This window comes from Prionailurus bengalensis, chromosome B3, assembly GCF_016509475.1.
Source record: "Prionailurus bengalensis isolate Pbe53 chromosome B3, Fcat_Pben_1.1_paternal_pri, whole genome shotgun sequence".
NCBI classification, from domain to species: Eukaryota; Metazoa; Chordata; class Mammalia; order Carnivora; family Felidae; genus Prionailurus; species Prionailurus bengalensis.
In genome coordinates this window covers 81357073-81382970 of record NC_057355.1, presented here as the reverse complement: position 1 = coordinate 81382970, position 25898 = coordinate 81357073, and the positions used below count along the sequence as shown (strand labels likewise).

Sequence of the window (25898 nt, the reverse complement as noted above, 5' to 3'; positions counted from 1 at the left end):
CCTGGAGCCTCCTTCGGATTCTGTGTCTCCTTCTCTCTCTGCCCCTCTCCCACTCATGCTTTGTCTCACTCTGTTTCTCAAAAATAAATAAATGTAAAAAAAAATTTTTTTTAAATTGAAGGGAGAAATAGGTAATTCGACAATAATAAAGACCTCATTATTCTACTTTCAAGAATGACTAGAACAACCAGACAGATAATCAGCAAGAAAACAGAAGACCTGAACACTATTATAAATCAATTAGACCTACCAGACATTCACCCAACAAGAGCAGAATGCACATGGAAAGTCTCCATGATTTAACAAAAAAGGACAAAACTTGTATACTGAAAACTATAAAATGTCATTGAGAGATTAAAGAAGAACCAAATAAATGGAAAGACATCCTATGTTTATAAATTGGGAGACTTATTATTAAAATGGCAATACTTGCCAAATTGATGTAAATATTCAGTGCAATCCCTATCAAAATCAGAGCTGGTGTTGTTGCTGTTCTTTTGTATTTGTTTTTGCAATTGACAGCTGATCTTAAATTCATATGGAGATGCAAGGCACCTACAATAGCCAAAATGATCTTGAAAAAGAACAAAATTGGGGGCTTCACACTTCCTGATTTCAAAACACACTACAAAGCTACAGTAATAAAGCCAGGGTGGTATTGAAATAAGGATAGAAATTCAGATCAATAAAACATAACTGAAAGTCCAGATAAACCTTTATATTTACAGTCAGTTGATTTTCAACAACGGTGGCAAAGAATTCATGGGAAAAGAACCGTCTTTCCAAAAAATGATGCTGAGACAAGTGGATACGCATGCACACACACACACACACACACACACACACATGCAAATGAGGATGGATTTACATCTCACAACATATACAAAAATTAACTCAAAGTGGATCATAAACCTTAATGTAAGAGCCTAAATTATAAAACTCTTAGATGAAAACATAAATGTAAATCTCCATGGTCTTTGATTAGACAATGGTACCTTAAGTACTTAACAAAATAATAATAATAATAAATTTGACTTCATAAAAATTAAAAAATTTTGTGTTTCAGGGGCACCTGGGTGGCTCAGTCAGTTACGCATCTGACTTAGGCTCAGATCATGATCTCACAGTTTGTGAGCTCAAGCCCCATGTCAGGCTCTGTGCTAACAGCTCAGAGCCTGGAGCCTGCTTCAGATTCTGTGTTTCCTCTCTCTGCCCCTCCCATGCTCATGCTCTGTCTGTCTCTGTCTCTCAATAATAAACGAATGTTAAAAAAATTTTTAGGGGCGCCTGGGTGGCGCAGTCAGTTAAGCGTCCGACTTCAGCCAGGTCACGATCTTGTGGTCCGGGAGTTCGAGCCCCGCGTCGGGCTCTGGGCTGACAGCTCAGAGCCTGGAGCCTGTTTCCGATTCTGTGTCTCCCTCTCTCTCTGCCCCTCCCCCATTCATGCTCTGTCTCTCTCTGTCCCAAAAATAAATAAACGTTGAAAAAAAAATTTTTTTTTTAATTTTTTTTAAAAATTTTGTGCCTCAAAGGACACACCATTAAGAAGTTGAAAAGGCAGAGCACCTGGGTGGCTCAGTCAGTTAAGCATCTGACTCTTGAATTCATCTCAGGTCATGGTGTCACCGCTCATGAGTTTGAGCCCCTTGTTGGGCTCCATGCTGAACGTGGAGCCTGCTTGGAATTCTCTCTCCTCTCTCTCTTCCTCTCCCCTGATCATGCTCTCTCTCTCAAAATAAATAAGTAAATATTTTTAAAAATAAAAGAGAAAGTAATTGAAAAGGCAACCCATGGAATGGGAGAAAATATTTGCAAGTTATTTATCTCACAAGGCACTTTTACCCAGAATATATAAAGAACTCTTACAACTCAACAATGAAAAGACAACTTAATATAAATATGGATGAATGATTTTAATATATATTTCTCTGAAGGAAATATATGAACAGTCAACAAGCACGTAAAAGATGCTCAACATCCTTAGTCATTAGGGAAATGGAAATAAAAAAAGACAGATAGTAACAAGTGTAGAACCCTCATACACTGTTGGTAGGGATATAAAATGGTACTGCTGCTTTGGAAAACATTTGGCAGTTCCTCTGAAAGCTAAACAACATAGCTCAACAGTTCCATTCCTAAGTATATATCCAAGAGAATTGAAGACATGTATCTACCAGAAATATTGTACATGAATGTCCATAGCAGCACTATTCATAATAGCCCCAAACTGGTAATGGCCAAATGTCCATGAACTGATGGATTGAAAAAGAAAATGTGGTATATTCATGCAATGGAATATTATTTAGCCATAAAAAGGAATGAAAGTTCTGATACATGCTATATGGATGAAACTTGAATGCATAATACTGAATGAAAGAAGCCAGATACAAAAGACCACATATTGTATGATACCTTTTATATGAAATATCTAGAGTGGGCAAATCCATAGAGATAGAAAGTAGATCAATGGTTTCCAGAGATTGGGTCTTGGAAAGAATGTGTAATAACTGCTAATGGGTATGGGGTTTCCTTATTTATTATTTATTTATTTTTAATTAAAAAATATTTTTTTAATAAAAAAAATTGCAAATATTTTCTCCCATTCCATGGGTTGCTTTTATATATTCTGGATAAAAGTGCCTTATTAGATAAATAATTTGCAAATATTTTCTCCCATTCCATGGGTTGCCTTTTCAATTACTTTCAATTACTTTTTTTTTATTAAAAAAAATTTTTTTAATGTTTATTTACTATTGAGAAACAGAGAGAGGCAGAGTATGAGCATGGGAGGGGCAGAGAGAAGGGGAGACACAGAATCCGAAGCAGGATCCAGGCCCCGAGCTGTCAGCATAGAGCCTGATGTGGGCCTTGAACTCATGAACTATGAGATCATGACTTGAGCCGAAGTCAGTAGCTTAACCGACTGAGCCACCCAGGCGTCCCTAAAAAAAATTTTTTTTAACATTTATTTATTTTTGAGAGAGAGAGAGAGAGAGAGAGAGAGAGAGAGAGAGAGAGGGAGAGAAACAGTATGAGCGGGGCAGGGGGAGAGAGAGGAAGACATAGAACCCAAAGCAGGCTCCAGGCTCTGAGTTGTCAGCACAGAGCCTGACTCAGGTCTCGAATTCATGAACCACGAGATCATGACCTGAGCCAAAGTCACATGCTTAAAAGACTGAGCCACCCAGGCACCCCAGGGTTTCTTTTTTAAGGTGATGAAAATGTTCTGAAATTAGACAGTGGTAACTGATGCACAACTCTGTGAATATGCTAAAAACTACTGAACTGTACACGTTAAAAGGATGAACTTCATGATATATGAATTATACATCAATAGACCTGTTATTCAGTTTATATATACATATTTACGATGTACACATGTATATATCTATATGTAAACTTCATAATGCATATATATGACTTGTAATATAAAATATAAACATATATATAACATATGATATACACATCAGAAAATTGACTATAAACCTAAAGAAACTGAATAATAATTAAAAACCTTAAAATAAATAAAACGTTAAAAAAAATTAAAAAAAAAAAAAAACACCTTGCAATGAAATAGTCATGATGATTGTCAAAGAAAAACTAGTATAGATAAAATTTCCTTGAAAACTTGAAAATTAACTCGTGGTTAATTTTCTTGGTCAAGAAACTCTCTGCCTTAATCTCTAGGTATCTCAGCATATCTACATTCCCACATTAATGATACATATACATAGTTTGGAGGTATTCTCAAGGCATTGGCATTTGCCTAGTTAGTAAAATAATTTTCCATTTATGTTAAATTCTGATTTACCTTCTTAGGTCTTTAGACAAATAATCTATAGCAAATGACCTCTAGGGAAGTAAAATATAATTTTGGTTTTGAATGACCTAGATTGATTTTTATCCTAAGCAGCTTTATCTGAATAACTGTTCACCTCTTTAACTCTTCTAGACAGACACAGTGATCTCTAAGAGTCGAATTTTAAACAGCTAGTTTTCCTGGCTCTGGTTATCAAAACCTAGCCCTTAGGCATCTTTAGTTACCTGATAAAAAGGATAAAAAACTCTTTCACTCACACATGAGTTTGGATAGTAATGGGAAGATGAATTTTGGACTTTGGTAAGACGTCCAAGAAAAAGGCTTAAGACTTGTGTAATGTCATATTAACTTCATAGTGTTTGATAATATGATCACAATCTGTAATATGTATGATTTTATAAATGTTTATGTCTACAAAAAAAGGCCATAAATGTTATCAAAATGTTAATAATAACCTCAACGTGGTAGGTGATTATTTTTTCTTTTTATTGTAAAAATTTTCCAAATTTTCCACTATTAATGCATTACATTAATTAAAAAAATTTTTTAATGTTTATTTTTGAGAGTGAGAGATACAGAGTGCAAGTGGGGGAGGGGCAGAGAGAGATAGAGACACAGAATCTAAAGCAGGCTCTAGGCTCTAAGCTGTAAGCACAGAGCCTGACGTGGGGCTCGAACCCATGAACTGCACGAGATCATGACCTGAGCAGAAGTTGGACACTTAACCGACTGAGCCACTCAGGTGCCCCTAAAGTAATTTTTTAATTGCAAAAGTGACTGTAAAAAAAATTTAAACACTGAAAAGGGATATATAAAAAAATTAAAGTGCTCTCCCTTATTACCTTTCTTTGAATCCACTTTTCAGAGGAAATCACTTAACAGTTTGAGGTACATTCTTTTAAACTTCTCCCTTAATGTTTATTCAAAGTATATATAGAGTTTTAAAATGGGATCTTACAAAATACCAACAATGTTTTTCATAGAACTAGAACAAGTAATCCTAAAACTTGTATGGCACCACAAAAGGCCCCAAATAGTCAAAGCAATCTTGAAAAAACCCCACAAAAACTGGAGGTATCAAAATTCCAGATTTTAAGGTATACTACAAAGCTATAGTAAACAAGATAGTATGATACTGGCACAAAAGTAGACACACCAATCAATGGAACAGGATAGAAAACCCAGAAACAAACCCATGATTATATGGTCACTTAATCTTTGATAAACGAGGCAAGAATATATAATGGGAAAAGGCAGTGTCTTTAACAAATAATGTTGGGAAAACTGTACAACTACATGCAAAAGAATGAAACTCAACCACTTTCTTACACCATACACAAAAATAAACTCAATATGGATTAGAGATGTAAATGTGAGACCTGAAATCATAAAAATCCTAGAAGAGAACACAGGCAGTAATTTCTTTGACATCGACCACAGCAACATTTTCATAGCTATGTCTCCTGAGGCAAGGGAAACAAAACCAAAAATAAACTACCAGGACTACATCAAAATAAAAACTTCTGCACAGCAAAGGAAATAATTAAATAAACCAAAATGCAACCTACTAAATGGAAGAATAAATTTGCAAATGACATATCTAATAAAGGGTTACTATCCAAAATATATAAAGAACTTACACAATCCAACACCAAAAAAACAAATAATTAAAAAATTTAGAGAAAATATGAACAATTTTGCAAAGACAAGTAGATGGCCAACTGACACATGAAAAGATGGTCAACATCACTTGTCATCAGGAGAATGCAAATCAAAACTACCACGAGATATCACCTCATACCTGTCAGGATAGTTAAAATAAAAAACACAAGAAACAGTGGTATCTGGGTGGCTCAGTCAGTTAAGTGTCCAACTCGTGATTTTAGCTCAGGTCATGATTTCACAATTCGTCAGAGTGAGCCCTATCTTGCACTGAGCGTGGAGCCTGCTTAGGATTCTCTCTCTCCCTCTCTCTCTACCCCTCCCCTACATGCGCACACACACTCTTGCTCTTTCTCTCTCTCAAAAGAAATGAATAAACATTAAAAAAACAACACAAGAAACAACAAGTGTTGTCAAGAATGTGGAGAAAAAGGAACACTCATGCACTGTTGGTGGGAATGCAAACTGCTGCAGCCACTGTGGAAAACAGTATGGAGGTTCCTCAAAACATTAAAAATACAACTATGCTACAATCCTATTGGGTAGTTACCCAATGAATACAAAAACACTATGAAAGAATATATGCACCCCTATGTTTATTGTAGCATTACTTACAATAGCCAAACTATGGCAGCAGCTCAAATGTCCAGTGATAGCTGGATAAAGAAGATGTGGTATATATATTCAATGGATATTCCCTAGCCATAAAAAAGGATGAAATCTTGCCATTTGCAACAACATGGATAGAGCTAGACAATATACCCCTAAGTGAAATAAGTCAGTCAGAGAAGGACAAATACTGTATGATTTCCCTCATATGTGGAATTTTAAGAAACAAAACAAACAAGTAAATGAAAAAAAGAGAGAGAGACAAACCAAGAAACAGACTCTTAACTAAAGAGAATAAACAGATGGTTACCAGAGGGGAGGTAGGTGTGGGGATGGGTGAAATAGGTGATGGGGATTAAAGAGTACACTTATCACAAAGAGCACTGAGAATTGTATAGAATTAAGTCACTATACTGTACACCCGAAACAAATATAACACTGTATGTTAACTATACTGGAATTAAAATTAAAGATAAAAAAAAAAAGATTACCAAGGACAAACAAACAAATACAAGAAAATGGGATTGTAATGTGTTTGTGATTTGGTAACTTGCTATTATAGTTTAAAATATTTGTCATTTTTTGGGTGTCTGGGTGGCTCAGCCGGTTAAGCATCTGACTTTGGCTCAGGTCATGATCTCACGGTTCCTGAGTTCAGGCCCTGTGTCAGGCTCTGTGCTGACAGCTCAGAGCTTGGGCCTGCTTCAAATTCTGTGTCTCCCTCTCTCTCTGCCCCTCCCCTGCTCACACTCTGTCTCTTTCTCTCTCTCTCAACAATAAATAAACATAAAAAAAAAATGAGATGAACCTAAAATGAGATGTATACCTATTATCCAGATTCAGTAGTTATCCTCAATGTATGGCCAAATGTGTTTCATCTAACTCTACCCCCTATGCCCTCAAATTATTTTTTTTAAGATTTCATTTATTTATTTATTTATTTATTTATTTATTTATTTATTTACTTATTTATTTCATTTATTTATTTTTATTTTTTAAAAGTTTATTTTACTTGTTTTGAGAGAGGAACCACAGGAAGGGCACAGAGAGAGGGAGAGAGAGAGAATCTCAAGGAGGCTCTACACTCTCAGCATGGAGTCCATTGTGGGGCTTGAAATCATGAACCATGAGATCATGACCTGAGCAGAAATCAAGAGTTGGATTCTTAACCAACTGAGCTCCCCAGGTGTCTCTTATTTATTTATTTTTTAAAAGTAAACGCTATGCCCATGGTGGGGCTCGAACTTATGACCAAGATAAAGAGTTAGATGCTCTGTCAACTGAGCCAGCCAGGTGTCCCTCAAATTATTTTGAAGCAAATCCTAGTTATCATATCATTTCATCTCTAAATGTTTTCATATGCCTTGCTAAGTGATAAGGACTCTTTTTACAAAAATATACTATTATACCATTATCCTAGATAAAATAAAAATGATTAACAATAATCCCTTAATGGCAAATATCCAGAAGGACAAACTTCAAATGTATACAACTTATATAAGGTTTTCCGCTAATACACATTTTGAAACCTATAATTAGAGAATATAATTCTTTACAAAAGTTAGGTCCTTGAAAGTTTTCTATTGAATGAATTTTTGTAAATCAGATCCTACTTTTCCTCTAACTAAACCTGTAAAGTAACTATTATACACCGAAGTATGCTAAAGAAAAATAATAAACTATTTATTGGAAAGAATAATTTTTCTCAAGATGAAGGATACAGGATGTTGACAAATAGCAAATTACAGAAGGGTTTTTTTTAGCTTTGGAGCAAGAACAAGCTATCTAGTAACATAAAGCATACAACTTTTACAACTATAATTTGTTTTTTTGTCTTCACAACCAAGGAATTTATATTGGATATGGTGAATCTTGTAAAAAATTGTCAAAATTCTATAATTTATTTTTAAATACATCATTTTTGAAATCTTTAGAAGAGTGATTCCTAGTAGATAGCATTACTAAGAATTCATCAGCTCAAGCTAATCTTATTGTTTTGTTTTTTAACTTTTAATTTTGAAATAAGTTTGAACATAAAAAAAGTTACAAATAAAATAAGAGTTCCTATATATATTCTTCATCCAACTTCCTCCACTGTTATTATTCAGGGGCCACAGTAGAAGCAAGTCAATTTCAAGAAGGTATTTGATGGGGTGCCTGGATGAGTCAGTCAGTTAAGTGTTGGACTCTTGGTTTCGGCTCAGATCATGATATCATGGTTCCTGGGTTTGAGACCCATATTTGTGCTGATGTGTGCTGATGTGTGGAGCCAGCTTGGGATTCTCTCTCTCTCTCTGCCTCTCTCCTGTTCATGCTCCCTCTCTCTCAAAATTAATTAATTAATTAATTTTTTTTAATTTAAAAAAGATATTTGAAATGATTTCCTTTAAATTCTTACATATAAATATGTTCATCTTATACTACAAAATTCAATTTTGGTTTTCATTTTCTCAATATTGTCACTTTTTATTTTTATTTAAGTTTATTTATTAATTGTGAGAGAGCCAGCATGAGCAGAGAGAGAGAGGGAGAGAGAGAATCCAAAGCAGGCTCCACACTTGGCACTGAGCCCAATGTGGTGCTCAATCCCACAACTGTGAGATCATGACCTGAACTGAAATCAAGAGTTGGCCGCTTAACAGACACCCAGGCGCCCCAATATTGTCACTTTTTAAATGAAAGTATATTAAAATTCTTACTGCCAAGAAGGAGAAAAGTGGGTCAGGTGATTATGTTGTTAGGCAAAGTCATAAGACAAAGTCATAGTTGCCTAAACAACTATATCCAGAGGATGTTACTTAATGGAGAAATAAATAAGTAAATGGATAAGTAAGGTTTATTTCACCAATAAACCCTGGTGAAAGGTTTATAATATGCCAGAGCCTTCGTTTTGGCCATGTTCTGTCCAACACCTTTACCTAACTGACTACTAATAAAGAGTCTGGGGGGTATGGATGATACATTGTCATATTTGATCAGGATTCAAAAAGATTGCCACAGAAGGCAGTACTGTGACAGAACGAGCAAAATGATTTTAATAAGTCTAAATAGTAAGGTCAAAAATATCTACAGAAAAGAGTGAAGAAGGAAAGCTGCCTTGGAAGTTGAGGGAGCAAGGCATTACAACTTTAGCTTACTGCAAACTCTGTGTGAGCCAGAAGAGGGATGTGATTACCACCCTCCCAACCCAATGCAACAAAGACTGCACTCCTTTGTTCTGGTCTTTCCTCATGTGAAGCACTGTTTTTGGCTTAGGAATCAGTTAATGAACATGGGGAAGCTGGAACATACCTAAGGAGGGTAAAGCAGTCAAAGGGACTGGACTTGCTTTGCCTGGAGAAGAGAGGACATGGGAACATAACTGTTGTCTTCAATTGTTTCATGACCTATCTTATGAAAGAAGGAGCAAACCTAGCATACCACATAAGAGAGCAGAACAAGTAATACAATAATATTAGTAGCTGGCACTTTTGAGTATTTAACACATGATATGCATTTTATATGCATCATCTTGTTTAATATAATTATTCAATGAGGGGTTACTTCCTATCATCATCTTGGTCTTTACAGATCATTAACACAAAGCTCAGAAAGACCAAGGTCACACAGATAGTAGGTCAAAGTAGTTAATACCCATAATGAAGTAATACTTGTAATACATTTAGAAGAGTGTTAGAACATGGTAAGTGTCCAATAAAATCTAGCTGCAATAGTAATAAGAATTACTATAATTATACTTAAATGTTGTTATTATTGTATTGACTTAGGCCAATGGCTCTAAGCCTTGGCTACACACTAGAGTCTCTTACTACACTTTAAAAAGTTCTGATGGTTAGACCTTACCTTCAGAGATTCTGACTGATGCGGTCTGAGATATAGCCTGGGTATCTGACATTTTATTTTATTAATTTAATTTAATTTAATTTAATTTAATTTAATTTAATTTTTTTTTGGTAAAGATTCTATTTTTAAGTAATATTTATAGCCAACATGGGGCTAGAACCCACAATCCTGAGATCAAGAGTTGCATGCTCCACCAACTCAGTCAGCCAGATGCCCCCAAGAACTCTTAAAATTCAACAATGAGTAAATGAATAATCCAATTTGAAAATGGGCCACAGATCCAAACAGACACCTCACCAAAGAAGATACGCATGTGGCAAATAAGTATATGAAAAGATGCCAATATGATGTCATTAGGGAACTGCAAATTATTATTATTAGTTGTTTGTTTGTTTGTTTAAGTAGGCTCCATGCCCCATGTGGGGCTTTAACTCTTGACCCTGAGATCAAGAGTTGCATACTCTACCAACTGAACAAGCCAGGCACTCTGGGAATTGCAAAATAAACCAACAATATGATACCACTATATACCTATTAGAATGGGCAACATCCAAAACAATGATAATACCAAATGCTGATGAGAATGTGGAGCAACAGGAACTCTCATTTATTGTTTATGGGAATGCAAAAATGGTACAGCTACTTTGGAAGACACTTTGGTACTTAATAAAACTAAACATATTCTTACCATATGATCTAGAAATCACGCTCCTTGGTATTTACTCGAATGAGTTGAAAGCTTATGTCCACAGAAAAGCCTGCACATGAAAAAAAATTACACATGGATGTTTACAGCAGCTTTATTCCTATTGCCAAAATTTGGAAGCATCCAAGATGTCCTTCAGTGGGTGGATAGATTAATATGGTACATTCAGACAACAGAATATTACTCAGTCCTAAAAGAAATGAGCTATTAAACCATGAAAAGACATGGAAGAACCTTAAATGCACATTACTAAGGGAAAATGCATATTACTAAGTGAAAGAAGCCAATCCCAAAGGCTACATACTATATGATTCCAACTATTCCAACGTTCTGAAAAAGGCAAAACTATAGACACAGTAAAAAGATTTGTGGTTGCCAGGGCTACTGAGGAGGGAGGGATGAATAGATGGAACACAGGTGATTTTTAGGGCAGTGAAACTATTCTGTATGATACTATAATGATGAAAATGTGTCATGATGCATTTCATTGTCAAAACCTATAGAATGTACAACACCACGAGTGAATCCCAACATAAAACATGGACTTTGAGTGATAATGATGTGGCAATGCAGATTCATTAATTGTAATAAATATAATTATTTTGATAGTAGGATTTTGATAGGAAGGTTGTGCGGGTATAGAGGTAGGAGGTATATGGAAACAGTACTTTCTGCTCAATTATGCTGTGAGCTTAAAATGGATCTGAAAAAATAGTGTATTTTTAAAAAAAGTTAAAAAAAAAAAGTTCCCCAAGTGAATCTAATGTGCAGCTAAGGTTCAGAACTACTGGCCTAGGTTCTTTGCATATATAACCTCCTTCATTTCTTTAAAAAAACGTTTTTTAAAATGTTTATTTATTTTTGAGAGAGAGAGCATGTGGGGAGGGGCAGAAAGAGGGGGAGACAGAGGATCCAAAGCAGGATAGGCACTGAGAGTAGAGAGCCCGATGAAGGGCTCAAACACATGAACCGTTGATAACACGATCTGAGCCATTTAACCAGCTGAGCCACCTAGGTGCCCCATTCTTCAATTCTTCTCATATCCATCTGATTAGGTAGCTGTGGCTATCCTATTTTATATATGAAGAAACTGAGGTCTGGAAGGCTTAAATAATTTACCAAGTTCACCAAGCTAGTAAAATGGGAACTAGGTTTCACACACTGCTTGGCCAACTCTAATGTATAACCTTTTTTACCATACAGTCTTTTAATAATTGGAGCTGGTAGATCAAAGTAAAATGCAGTGCCTCATAAAGTAATAATTTCCCAACACTGGAAATATTATAGAAGAATCTGGATAACAAGTCAGGGATGGCACAGACTGCTACATTGTTTTGTTTTGTTTTGTTTTGTTTTGTTTTGTTTTGTTTTGTTTTTCAGTATGAGGGAAGGTAGAGGGAAGGTATGAGATCATGACCTGAGCCAAAGTCGGATGCTTAACCGACTGAGCCACGCAGGTGCCCTGATATTCCTTTACACTCTTAAGAGTCAGAGTTGAAGGCCTATGTTTGAGAACTAGACCTGTCCTTTACTAGTTGTGAGACCTTGAGCAAGTCACCTAATTTCTCTGAATTTTTTCTTGTTTGTAATATAAAGAAAATACTTGTGCTAATTCTGTTAGGTCATTTTTCAAATATATTAAAATAATATAGGAAGAGTAAATATTTTTTAGTCTTTTGCTAACTGTAAACCTTTATACAAATCAGTTTTATGTTTTTTAATTTTTAAAATTTTCTTAAGTAAGCTATATGCCCAAAGTGGGGTTTGAACTCAAGACCCTGAGATTAAGAGTTGTATGCTTTACTGACTGAATCAGCCAGGTGCCGTTATGGAAACCAATTTTAGCTTAAGGGTGGCTAATAATCCTAAAACCTGCATCATATCATAGTACTCCTTTGTTTAAAATGTTCAAGGGCTCCCCATTGCCCAAAGAACAAACTTCAGACTCCTTAGCATGGTGTTTTAAGACCTTTAGAAAATGAATTCCAATTAACCTCAATGTCCTCTTCTGGCCACTAACTTTATTCTAGGTTCCAGCCAAACTTAATTTTCTACTGTTTCAAAATGGCTACACTCCTGCATAGTTGCAGCCTTTCAAAAGTTGAGAGAAGCCAGGGACACTCCCATTTTCAGTTAATAGTTGAAGAAATGCCCAGATATCTTATTTGTAGCCTGTTTGAAATGTTTACATCTAATGATGCTTTTGATATATAAAATATGTAATGGCATATAACTGTGTTATTCATAAGATAAGACTTATTTTAAAAATAAATTCATAGTAATGTCAGTTGGTGGTATAAGAGTTTAAATTTGAATGATGAGAGTTTCCTTTTTGAACCTGTGAATGGATCCCAGTAACTGTGTATATTCTGAAGATATTTCATAGAAGTGGGGTCTATGCCAAAAGGTGAGGAGCATTCTTCACACTTTTATGCCTCTCCACATGGTCTTCCTAATGTCTGGCCAGCTCTAACTCAACATCTGAGATCTAGTTCACACATCATTTATGAAGCCTTCTGAGATACCATTACCTCTTTGATCTCAGTGTACTTGACAATATTATGTGATAAGCACTACCACAGAGGCAGACAAGGGAACTGTGTTCACATCTACCCTCCCCTAGATTTATAGTTTATTGAAGATGAGGTCTGTGACTCACTGTGCCTGGCACATAGCAATTCCCAGTGGCCGTTATTCTTATATTTTGACACCAAGGTGAAATATTACCAGGTAAACATATCTTGGTTTCTTGGGACATATATTCAAGTACGGTCAGTTGCCATCACAAGATCTTCTGTTTTCTTCAGGGCTTTATTCTTTTACTTTAATGTTCTTGTTCACATTTGAATTTAAAATAATAATTACAATAAAAGTCACAGTACTTTTTGGATAAGGTTTCTTTAAAGCATACCTCAGTCATTCATTTTGGGGTAGAAGTAGATGGTGTGAATAAAGATGGTAAAGGAATAAAGGAAAATACACCTTAAAATTTCAGTAAAGTGCGGGCACTTAGCTGGCTTAATAAGTAGAGCATGCAACTCTTGACCTCTGGGTTGTAAGTTCAAGCCCCACATTGGGTGTAGAGATTACTTAAAAAAAATAAAATCTTTAAAAAAAATTTAGTAAAGAGTAGTCTCTTCCAACTTTTCATTTTTTTTAAGTTTTAATTTTTTTTATATTGAAAGAGAGAAAGAGAGAGAGAGAAAGAGAGAAAGAGAGAGAGCTCAAGGGGCAGAGAGAGAGAATCCCAAGCAGCTCTGCATTGTCAGTGCAGAGCTGGATACCGGGCTCAAACTCACTAACTGGTGAGATCATGATCTGAGCCCAAACCAAGAGTCTGATGCTTAACCAAATGAGCCATCCAGGTGCCCCTCTTGTAACTTTTCTATTTTCTGTTAATAGCATAATCATTTTCCTAGCTTCCAAGTGCTCTCTCTGCAGGTTAAAAAAAAAAAAAAAACGAAATGAAGTCAATCATTTAAATTCTGATATATCTTTTTAAAAAATAAAAATATTTTTTAGATTTAGCTCTTTATTCTTTAAAAAAAAATTTTTTTTTAATGTTTATTTATTTTTGACAGAGACAGACTGCGAGTGGTTTAGGGCAGAGAGAGAAGGAGACACAGAAGCAGAAGCAGGCTCCAGGCTCTGAACTGTCAGCACAGAGCCCGACGTGGGACTCGACTCACGAGCTGTGAGATCATGACCTGAGCCGAAATCAGACGCTCAACCGACTGAGCCACCCAGGTGCCCCTAGCTCTTTATTCTTATTGCCAATAACTAGGCCCTTTCTCCCTCCACCTATGGAGGATTTCAGCAACCTCCCAGCTAATTTTCTCATCTAGGTAGCTCCTTTTAAGCCATTCTATCAATCTTTCTAAGACCTAATTCTTCTAGTCAGTGTTCTAATCCAAAACTTGCTACTCACCTAAGCTTAAATTCTGCATCTGGCATTCGAGGCCCTACTTAACTTTAGTCCCTACCTTCTCTCCCCTTCATTGTTTAATGCAGATTCTTTGCTCGGGGCACTGTCCCTCTTTCCTTTGTCAGAAGATATCAGGCTTTGCTTGTTTTCTTCCCCCTCCCTTGCACTGTCTATATTCCACCCATTCTTCAAGGTACAGAAAGAATGCTACTTCCTCCTTGAAGATTTTCCTGGTAGCTCCAAATCGTGTTTATAGCTACCAAAGAATTTTCTGTATGTGTTGTAGTTGTGACAAGATAATGGAATCCTCTACCCTTTTCTCTTGATTTGAACTGTTAACAGGAGACCTAGGGATCATTACCTGCGACAGTGGGACACGTGCCTATATATGTTTGAAGTGAAAATCTGTAATTTCCAAAATACTGGCTAAGCATATGCAGGTTGCTTAAAGGGACACAAATATTATCATGTAATATTCATTTTTGTTTAAAAGATGAAAAGGGGAAAGTACAGTGAGAGTGTCCGAGGTATGGGTTTGCTTATCTCACAAACCAAGGGGTTCATTTCTTTATTAAAAACAGCTATATTTACATTTCCAATTAACTACATCCTAATAATCTCCAAGTACGTCTTAGAAGCAAGCGGATTTTATTTTCAAAGCGTGTAAAACAAAACGTTTGAAAGGAATAACCACGGATGTACTTGAGACCACAACCCACAGAAAAGACAGTCAAAAGCACACTCTCAGCTGCGCTGCTTACCGGGACGCCACTGAGCCTGAATTCACGCTTTTTGCAGCTCAGTTCTCTTATCAGTGGGATGGAGATAATACTTGAAAATATTTTCTTCACAGGGTTATGGTGAAAGGTTTTCTTTCTCGTGAACTGCAGGGGGTTCGCCTCCCAGGACACCGGGTGGGGGGGAGGGTGCTTTTCCTCCTGCGACGCACTTCCGCGCGCGAGTAGGGCTGCTGGGCGGGGAGGAGGGGAGCTCGCGTCGGAGTGCGGGCCGCCGGGCCGGAGACTAGGCAAGGACAGGTTGGGCCACCGCTATGACGTGAAGCGTGGGGGCCTAACAGCAGGAGCACGCTAAGTGTGTAGGCACGGTGCAAAACAAGCTGAGCGTGCGTGCACCAGTGTGCGGGGGTGCTGGGAGCGTGCTCGCATTGCCAGCGAAGCGTAAAGGCGCCAAGGCATAGGACCGAAAAGCGACTCCTGATAAGGGAGTCCGAGGCCCGCGGGGCCAGACCGTCCCGGTAGTGGCGGCCACGCGTCCGGTCGCCCGGCGCCCCAGGTTGGCGCTGCTGCGCCGCGGGCCGACAGGTCTCTGCAGCGCCCCACGTGGCGGCCTGCGGGGCCGCTGCCGGGAGAGTCGATTTGCTCCGCCTCCGCCGAGCTCGGCTGCCCTCCGCAGCTTCCCCGCCCCGCTCTCGATCGACCCTCCTCCCTTACCCCTCCGGGATCGCGATGGACGCGGCCTCCCCCCGCCGCCGGCAGCACCGCGCGAGCCTCTGAGCTTCAGGCCTGAGGAGCCGCGTGCCGGGGACCGGACGTGCGCTGGTTGCAGCCGGTCGGGGGAACCTCTCGCTTCCCTGTCACCAGGTCCCCACGGAGGAAGGGGAGGGACGAGGCGCGGCTTTTCCTGTGCCGCTTGCCCGGCTCGACCTGCGCGGCCTGCGGCTTCCTGGTAACTCGAGGGCCGCGGCTGGGCCTGGCTCTGCCCGCGGCCTGCTTGGAGCTGGACGGGAGCGGTTTGGGACGACAAGCCCGGGTAAGAGCTTAAAGGATAGGGAGGCGGGAGTGCCTTACGCGGTCGGAAGGGCCAGCCTGGGGGCCGGGATCCGGGATGCCCGGCGGCGTCCCGGGAGCGAGACCCCAGCTCCAGTTGAGGTCGGCCGGGCTGCTGCGGGCTTACCCGCTTAGCCCCTTTGTTCCCGTCCCTCGGCCCTGCCCGCGGCGGGGCCCGGCTTGCCGGAGCCGGAGCCCGCGGCGGGCCCCCCTTGCCCTTGAGAAGGGTTCGCCGCCGGGTCGGCCAGGGACGTCCCCCGGAGCCTTGGAGTTCCGGGCGCAGCTCCCGAGAGACCCGCCGCCCTGCTCGGCCCGGCGGCCTGCTCTGGGCACTGGAGGCTTGCTGCTTCTCCTCCTGAACTTCCCCCTCCTAGACACAGGTAGCTAACTTAGCGGGGTTTGGTGCCAAGAAACCAGAGCCAGGTGCCTGCGCCTCCCGGCGCGGGGCTCGGCTGGGCCCGGAGTGTTGGGTCATTCCTGCTGGTCGCCGCCGTTGGGTGCCCACCGTGATCCGCGGTTGGATTCACACACCTGCAGCTGGCGTACGTGGGACCCAAAGCTGTCGTCCCGTCAGGGCGCCTACGGGCTTTTGTAATGACTTGCCTTTTGGGGCTGCTTCTCTTATTTCGTGTTTTTGTTTTTGTTTTGTTTTGTTTTTAAGCCAACTGCCCCATTCTGTGGGGATGGGGAAAGAGGACCGTAGATTGGCTTGTATTCTGATCCGTAAGGTGTTAGTCCATTGCATTTACTTTTAGCATTTCTTTTTTAAACTTTTAAGAATAGTTGCCAGGACTGCCAGAACTCTTAACCAAGCCTTTATTCATAGATACATCTTGTATCTAATTATTGTTCGTATGTGGACATCTTAAGAAGCAGTAAGTAAATTAGGAAGTCAGCAGAATTTGTGGAATTGGAGATAATCTTAAAGCAGAAACTTATTTTAGAGGGGGATTGGATCAAAGTGTTAAGAGTCTCCTCAAAATACTGAATCTAACCCTTATCTGAAGATCAGTTTTGGGTGGAGGAGGGGGGAAGAAGTTTGCTGGAAAAAAAAAAAAGAACCTTTAGGAAGGTGTTCTTTGCCTTTTGGCACAGACGTTGGGTGATAGCAGTAGTGGGATCTGAAGCTTGTTTGTGTTTGACAAAGACAGCTCTGGTTTCCAGTTAAGTAGAAACTACCTACCCTTATACTCTTGTGCAAAACTGGTTTTTATTTAGTATGATATATAAACATTAAACCCGAGGAATAAGGAAAGTGGAAAAACTGCTTTAAAGTACTTTCTCCAAACATACTTATGAGTCTTTTCTAATTCCTAGGACACCAGGAACATTTGGTTCTAGCTGATATAAAAGAAAAAAAATTTTAACCCAAGCTGATCTGTCCTGGATATTTAAAGGAATTTTCCTTTTACTTTTTTAATTTAAGCAAAGAGGCTTTTAAAAAACCATGGCAGATGTGGATCCTGATACATTGTTGGAATGGCTACAGATGGGACAGGGAGATGAAAGGGACATGCAGCTAATAGCCCTTGAACAGCTATGCATGCTGCTTTTGATGTCTGACAACGTGGATCGTTGTTTTGAAACGTAAGTACATCCCTTCATCATCTTTTGGAGTTGCTCTGGTGACATCTGTTTTCAACCATTTGCTGACTTCACTTTGCATAGAATTTTCTCTAGTGAGTTTTAAAGTTAACTTTTTAGAAGTTTCTGCAGTTTTACATTTTATTTCTGAGAAATAAAAATTAGTAAGTGAAGAAATTCCTGTAATCATTGTCATGACACAAATATGTTTGTTGAATGAATAGGAATTAGGGAAAACTAATTGTAACTTGATTCATTTTCAAAATACGTTATGAACTGAGAAAATACAAATACTTCTTTAAAGGTACCTATTTCTGTACCAAGAAATTACCTTGAAATAAACTAGGAAATAGAAAAGATAATGAACTTAGTTTCCAATCTCCCCTTTCTTCATTAGTATTATATGACATTGTACTTTTGTTAAAGCAAATGATTGCTTTGTAAATTTCAGTTTGGAGGGTTTAAATTGGATGTTACTCTTATAGCATATTTTTGGAATGGTAGAAACAGATTTTGAAATTTTAGAGAGTTTAAACAGTTTTATTCAGAGGTTTTAATGTAGAATTAGTGCAGAAATGTAAAAGAGAATTCATTACTAGATTGGCTATAAATGTTGTTTTTTCCCTCGTGTGATACTTGCCCAGTTAGATTAACCATTCTTCTGAATGCTGAACACATTTGGTTTTTATTGTTTATCTTATATTAATTAATTACAATTTTGAATTCCAGTAGTTAGTAAATGAAAACTCAGTTGTTTCTGTATTTGTTTTAATGCTAGTTTGAAGAAATTAGAAAATGTTTTAGATGTTGACTTAAAACTTGGTATAATTATTTTAATTTCTTTGGATGGCAATAAAGGCTCTTATTACTAAATTGACAAAGTATTTTTAATTGTTTTCAATTTTGAATGAATAATTAAGATGAATTAATAAATGAAAATAACTTTTGGTTGTAAATCTGATTAAAATGATAAAAATATTAGGATAAAAACCCTTATAAACAGTTTCAAAATCATAGTTTGTTAATGGCCAATTTATGTCAACTAGTTTTTGTTATTAACGAACTTTATAATAATTTAGCCCTCCTGTTGACACTTGTTTTAGCAGGATTCATAGCAAAGTGAAGTAGAATTTTGAATATTCATAGATTTCATTAGAAGGTCTTTATTAACTTGAGAATTACTTTTGGTATTTTATTAAAAAATTTTTTTGTTTTTAATTTTTCTTTTTCTTTTCTTTTTTATTTATTTTGAGAGAGACAGAGACAGCACAATTGGGGAGGGACAGAGAGAGAGAGAGAGAGAGAGAGAGAGAGAGAGAATTCTAAGCACTTACAGTGTGGAGCCTGATGTGGGGCTTGAACTCATGAACTGTGAGATCATGACCTGAGCCTAAACTAAGAGTTGGACACTTAGCCAACTGAGCCACCCTGGTGCCCCTAAAAAAAAAAAAAAATTTTTTTTTAAAGTTTATTTATTTTGAGAGAGAGGGTGGGAGAGAGAATCCCAAGCAGGCTCCATGTTCAGCATGGAGCCTGACAGAGGGCTGGATCCCACAACCATGAGATCATGACCTGAGCTGAAATCAAGAGTTGGACACTTAGCCGACTGATCCGCCCAGGGGCCCCACTTTTGGTATTTTAAAAAGTTATACTTGTGGGTGTCTGGGTGGCTTAGTCAGTTAAATGTCCAACTTTGGCTCAGGGCTCGTGAGTTTGAGCCCCACGTCGTGCTCTGTGCTGACAGCTCAGAGTCTAGAACCTGCTTTGGATTCTTTGTCTCCCTCTCTTTGCCCGGTTCCCCTGCTCACACTGTCTCTCTCAAAAATACACGTTCAAAAAAAAAAAAAGTTACACTTGCTAGTCAAATTAACAGTTGTTTTGCATCTTCTCTTAGGTACTAATGTATAGTAATTTGTAATGGCATTAAAAAAAGTGTTACCATATAAGAACAATTTTTAAGGACATTTTTAAAATATAAAACTCATCCCTATATAAAATTCTGCCATCGTAACATAATTGTTATTTTTTCCATTTTCCCTTCTAGACTTTTATATTTGATACAATGTAATTTTAAGAAAGATGAAATTAAAGTCGATGTGACTTATATTTTTTATTTACTTAGTAAAGATACAAGACTATTTCAAATTGGAATGGTTATCCCTGTTTCATGTGGCATAACAGTCATTTGTCTACCTAAAAATGGATGTTTGATTACATTTGTGACAATTAAAAAAAGAAACAAAACTTAGTTTGCTCTCTTTGTTCTTTAGTCAGATTTTTCTTGTCATAAGGAAAATTTAAACCAGAGAGGCCCATAGTGAGGTGGAAAGAATGGGCTGTGGCATCAGAGATCTGAGTTCAGATTCTTGGATTCTTGATCAGCTACATGTAATTTAGCTTTTGAGAGCCTTTCTTTCTCTATAAAATAGCAGTTATCTTCTTTATTGTAGGCTCTTTGTGAGGATTAAATGAAAGAATGTATGTGAGAAGTGTTTTGGTTAAAGTGGGCTGCATACTAATATTAAATTTCTAATTTTGAATTTCATTTTGGGACTTTATTTTGTAAAAGTGATTGATTTTGGAGAGCCTTTTTAAATTCTTTGCAACAGTCAACAAATAAGGTAGGGAAAAACAAGATGATACGCATATTTTGAATATTGGTGAAAATCTCCCATACCAACTTGAATTCATAAGATACTAGCAAAGAGTCCTTAGTTACATTGAGTAAATATATGTTCAGATATTAATAGTTATATGTCTGTTTAGTCAAAAAAGGCAGATGTTAAGTCTTTTTCTTTAATTTAGATTTTACATGGCTCTCCATTTTTTGTACCAGTTTTGACTGTCTTTTGGAAGTTAATGAATATACATTTTCTGTGAAACTGTGATGTTTCTAAGTAATGCCTGAACTTATAAGGTTATGCCCTAGAGAGTAAAATACAAGTTCAGGGTTAGTTTTTGCTTTCATTTGTGGTTAGTGAGTTAAATTTAATATGTTACAAATTTAATAAGAATTAAATGAATTACAAATGATTTTGCATTCACATTAAAATGGATGATTATTGTAATACTATTATAAGTAGGTGCATCCTGGGTTCTCGTAGATCCTGCCTACTATATTTTCAGACAGTATAATTGAAAAGTTGTCTTTTCAGGGTGGAATCTAAGATTTCCCCAGAAGATCTAGAAAATGGAATATTAGGGGTACTACTTTTAGGTACCAGAAGGCTCTTTTTTTAAAAAATAACCATCTTAGTTAATTATGAGGGCACAAAAGGATACAGAGTACAAAGTCTCTTGCTCTCCTGTTTCTGACTAATCAGTTCAAAGGCAACCACTATTAAAGATTTTCCTAGTGTATTCTTTGGGTGAGATCCCAAAGAAGACTCTCGAGTCTGGATTCCAAAGTGGTTGAATACAGTGGTAAAAACCTTCTGTTGTGTATTTACAGGAAAAAATAAAAAATACCTACAACAGTGACAAGGGTTTAACCTTATAAATTGTCTTCCTACTTTATGTCAGATGTTAGAGATATGGTGATGACCAAAACAGATAGAGTCTCTGCTCTTATGGTGCCTACTAGTCTAATAGGGAAGGCAGATATTAAGTAATTATAGAAATAAAATTGTGGTTATAAATTGTGATAAGTGCGATGAAGGAAAAGGTTAGGGTGCTATGACAGTATGTAGAACACACATGACCTGGAGGGGTGGGAATGGTCACTGTGGCCTTCTTTGAGGAAGTGGTTTTTCCTAGAGATATGAAGGATGAATAAGTTTATGGGATAAAGTATGAAGAGGTGAGGTAGAAAGGTGTTCAAAGAAGAGGCGCTGTGTGAAGAATTTGAAGTGGCTAAGTATGATGTGATTGAGTAACTTAGAGAAAACTACTGTCACTGGGACAAGGAAAGGTTGCAGAGTGCTTTGTAGAAGATAGAGGCTAGATGGGATGGAGTCTTGTATATATGACAAGAAAAGCTTTTGGTTTTATCTTAAGAGATAAAAGTACTGTAGAAGACTGTGGAGTACTGTAAGAGTGACTGATGTGATTATGTTTGTCTTTCAAAAACATTAACTACTCTAACAAAAGTAGATAGGTGGAGAGGACAGAAAGAACAAATGCTTGTAGACTTGGTAGATTATTATCCAGAGAGAGAGGTTTGTAGTAACAGAAGTAAAAAGAAGTGGATAGATTTGAGATAGATTCAGGAGGTAAAATAGAACTTGTCGAATGATTGTATATGAGAGAGTGAGAAAGGAGGTATGTGGAATATTCAGGTTATAATGGATGATGGTGCCATTCATTGAGAGAGAACACTGGAAGAGTTTTGAGGGGCTAAGAACATGAGTTTGGATTTGGCTGGATTCTCATATCTGCCTCTGCATTCAGTCTATTGCATTGTATTTTGATTGAAATGTATGAAAAAAAAATCCTCCATAGATGTAGTTGGCAAAGGGAGGAATGTTGTAATGATTTTTTAAATATAATTATGGGTATTCTTTGATACCATACAAAACTGGACAAGTGATAGTTTCTTAAGGGTTAGTTACAATGTGGATTCTGAATCATGTCAGTGAACTTTTTATACTCTGTACCCATTTTTAAGCTTGTACAATTGTGCACTGATCATTGATTTACTGAGCTGTACAGATATTCCAAATGTTAACATATGCCATTCTACAGTATCACAAACTCACATTTGTTTAATGTGAATACTGATATCAGAAAAGTTTCAATATTGGGAAGCTGTCCAGTTCATGGTGGCAGATACAAGTTTTCCAAAATTGTCATTTTTGCTTGAGAGCTTTAATGTTATCATTGGCAATAAATACTGTCAGTTGTTTTCCTTGAAGTGGAAGGCTTATTTACTTCGTTAAGTTTTAAGAAAATGTTTGCCAGATATCCAAGTCTGAATAATCATGGTTTGTCAGAAGTTCTTTAAAGTAAACATGGTGTTGCATGAAAAAAGTGTCTAGTTCACCTCTATAACAGTGCTTTCCTTTGACACAACCATCATTCTTCAGGATGCAGAAGTGCTTTACACTTACTTCCATTTTCTGATGTAGGATATTAAAAAAAATAGGTATTCGAGGGTTGAGTTACAGTAAAATAATTATTTTTGCTTCATCAAGGTTATTCTGTAGTGAAATTGGCTCCTCCCTCCCCCCCATGCTAGAGCTTGGCAGTGAAGAATCCAATTAGTACTAGTACAGTTTAGTACCCCTGGCCTTGATTCATGCTGAAGCACCAGCAGTTTCATCCACCATTGCTTTTGCGTCATTAGTATACATGTCAACACAGGAGGAAAGTGATTCAAAAAGAGAAAGGACAATTGTGTTTAATTGTGGTGAGAGGTCAAGTAGGGTGAAGACTGAAAGGTGTCCTTTAGCCTCATTCTCAAGGGCATTGATCTTTTTCTTTTTCTTTAAGTTTATTTATTTTGAGAGAGTATGGGCATGAGTGGGGGAGGGGCAGAGAGGGAGTGACAGCATCCCAAGAGGGCTCCGCAGTGCCAGCACGGAGCCCAGCGTGGGGCTTGAATTCAAGAACTGAGAGATCATGACCTGAGCTGAGATCAAATCAAGTTGGACGCTTAACCGACTGAGCCACGCAGGCACCCCCTAAGATTATTGATCTTAATGAGAGCTGAATGGAGGGTGATAAGGGGCAGATTGGAATTGGTCCAGAAGTAGGATATGAAGAAATAGAGATGGGGAGTGTGGAAAAGGTTTTTGAAAAATTAGATTGGAATGGGGGTGTAGGGTTTTGTCTTTTAAAGGTTATAGAGGTAGGAGAGAGAATGGAATATCTATAGTGTTTAGGATTCTGAGAAACTGGGAGAAAATCAGCTTCTGTTAAGACTGGTGCTTTTTAAACTTCAGTGTGCATGATGTGAATCATCTGGGGATCTTGTTAAATTGCAAGTTATGATTCATTTGGTCTGGTGTGCTACCTGATAGTCTGCATTCCTAGTATGCTGCCAGATAATGCTGAAGCTGTTGGTCAGAATATCTTAGTTTAGTAGCAAAGCTCTCACTGTTGGAGAGAGAGATTTTAGGTAGTATGTTCTTGTTGTAAAGCAGGGAAGATGGAGAGATTAAATGCACATGTTTTAGGTTTGATGGTAAAAAGCTGAAGGAATTTCTGTCTGATGACATCTGTTTTCTCCCTGGAGTAGGAGACTAAAAAGAGTGACAATACCTCGGATTGGTATGAGGAAATTATTATGCTCATATAGTGCTAGTAGCTTCATAACAGATATTCCTGTCTCCAAGCTGACTGTACCCAGAGTTATAGTCTTAAAATATTCATGGTCTTTTCACACAACTTTTTTGAGGTGTAAAGGGTCTTAAAATACTGATTTGATTGTATCACTCACTTTTACAAAATCTTCTGGGTCTTTACCTAACGGACAGAATTTAAATGTTGATTTCAAAGACATCTCCTGTGTTCCTACAGTACTAGATACATGATATAACTACTACTTTTGTTTTTCTGTTGCTAAGCATAGTGCCTGGCATACAATAGCTAATATCCAGATACTGAGAAGCTGAAGAAATTATTCATGTTGTGCTTGTTTTTCACTTAGGCCTAAAATGCCTAAAAAAAGTACTTACGGAGTCATGAAATTAGTTGGTAAGCATGCAAGAGAAGGAGCATTGTATTCTCTGTAGTACAAACAATGACAGCATCAATATATATTTTCCCTACCTCTCTGCGTTTATGTACCTGCCTTTTCCATATTAACTCCTGTTTTCATCTACCTCATGGTAGAGTAACAGGGAAGTTAAATTAATTTTGATCAGCCCACAGCTGATGCTTTCTTGATTAGAGAATGTTCACCAAATATGTATAATCCTGAAAAGTTAAGTAATTTCTGTTTACAGAAATCAGGTGTTTATATACTTCTTTTCAGTGGACAGCAGAAAGAAGCGCTGGAAGATGAAAACCATTCTCTAAGGTTCTTATCCCTGGGCTCTAGGGGGCTCATAGATAATGATCTTCAGTGAGCTTTGTTTGTCAAAGTGTCTGTCGCCTTAAAATGTAAAAAAAAAAGCCAACTCTTCCAGTTTATAGAAAATTTTAGACCTTTGAGTTCCGCAGAGCTTAGCACTGTCTTGTTCATCTTTGTATCCTACCCCCCAACACTTAGCACAACGCTTGGCATAAAAAGGCATTCAGTAGATATTTGTTAGATGAATTGCAGTCAGATTTGTGTGTGTATTTTAACTGGAGAAAAGCAAGTCTACATATTGGAATTTTACTCCTTTTTTCTTTGAGAGGGAAGGCCATAATTTTCAACTGCCGTGCCATGAGTTATTTTTAGTTAAGCCACACAGAGTCAAAGCTGGGACAGGGACAAAAATAAAAGATTTGCGGCACCTGGGTGACTTGGTCAGTTCAATGTCTGACTCTTGATTTCAGCTCAGATCATGATTTCAGGGACATGGTATCGAGCCCCGCATGGGGCTTAATGCTGAACATGCAGCCTGCTTAAGATTCTCTCTCTCTGCCCCTTTCCCTTGTTCACACTCTTTCTCTCTCTAAAATAAAAAAATTAATAAAGTAAAATAAAAGATGAAAGGACTCAAAAGATGCTATTTATTATCTTTACAAAACCAAATTTATTAGACTTTTATAGTTAAACTTTTGTTTAGTTTTATATAAAAGAAATGGAGAATTTATAGACCGTAGTCAGTAAAATATTGCCACTATACATAACTTCCTTTTTTTTTTTAAAGTTAAATTTTATATTGTAAATCTTAAGAAATCTTGGCCAAAATTCAAGTGATGCAGTCTAGAAAAAGAGTATGATATAGTATAAAAACTATTACAGTGCCCAGGGAAATTATTTCTCTTTGGAACCTCCTGAAACTTGTTCTTATTTTATTTATCTCTGCTTTTCATCGGGGAAAGGTTCTGATGTGATTGCAGGTAGCATTTTGGAAACCATTGCTTAAA

General features: G+C 37.6%; 1 protein-coding gene and 1 long non-coding RNA gene across 13 annotated transcripts in view; one reads left to right on the top strand and one right to left on the bottom strand.

Moving 5' to 3' along the window:
* Positions 1 to 8135: 8135 nt before the first annotated feature.
* Positions 8136 to 15863, bottom strand: LOC122467741. The gene is made up of 3 exons (XR_006293053.1): positions 15327 to 15863; positions 10623 to 10692; positions 8136 to 8396 (listed from the first exon to the last, which is right to left on the bottom strand). It is a non-coding gene; the product is annotated as an uncharacterized LOC122467741 (long non-coding RNA).
* The window catches only part of HECTD1 (HECT domain E3 ubiquitin protein ligase 1), a 91428-nt gene continuing 81392 nt past the window's right edge, over positions 15863 to 25898 (top strand). For 9 of the 12 annotated variants that reach the window (XM_043554330.1, XM_043554329.1, XM_043554323.1 and 6 more), the window contains exons 1-2: positions 15863 to 16335; positions 17779 to 17939. In XM_043554330.1, the coding sequence (XP_043410265.1) occupies positions 17800 to 17939 (140 nt within the window). In that variant the 5' untranslated portion in view covers positions 15863 to 16335; positions 17779 to 17799. Of the gene's footprint in view, positions 16336 to 17669; positions 17940 to 25898 lie in introns of all 12 variants that reach the window. The other 3 variants (XM_043554324.1, XM_043554322.1, XM_043554319.1) reach the window with 2 other exon arrangements.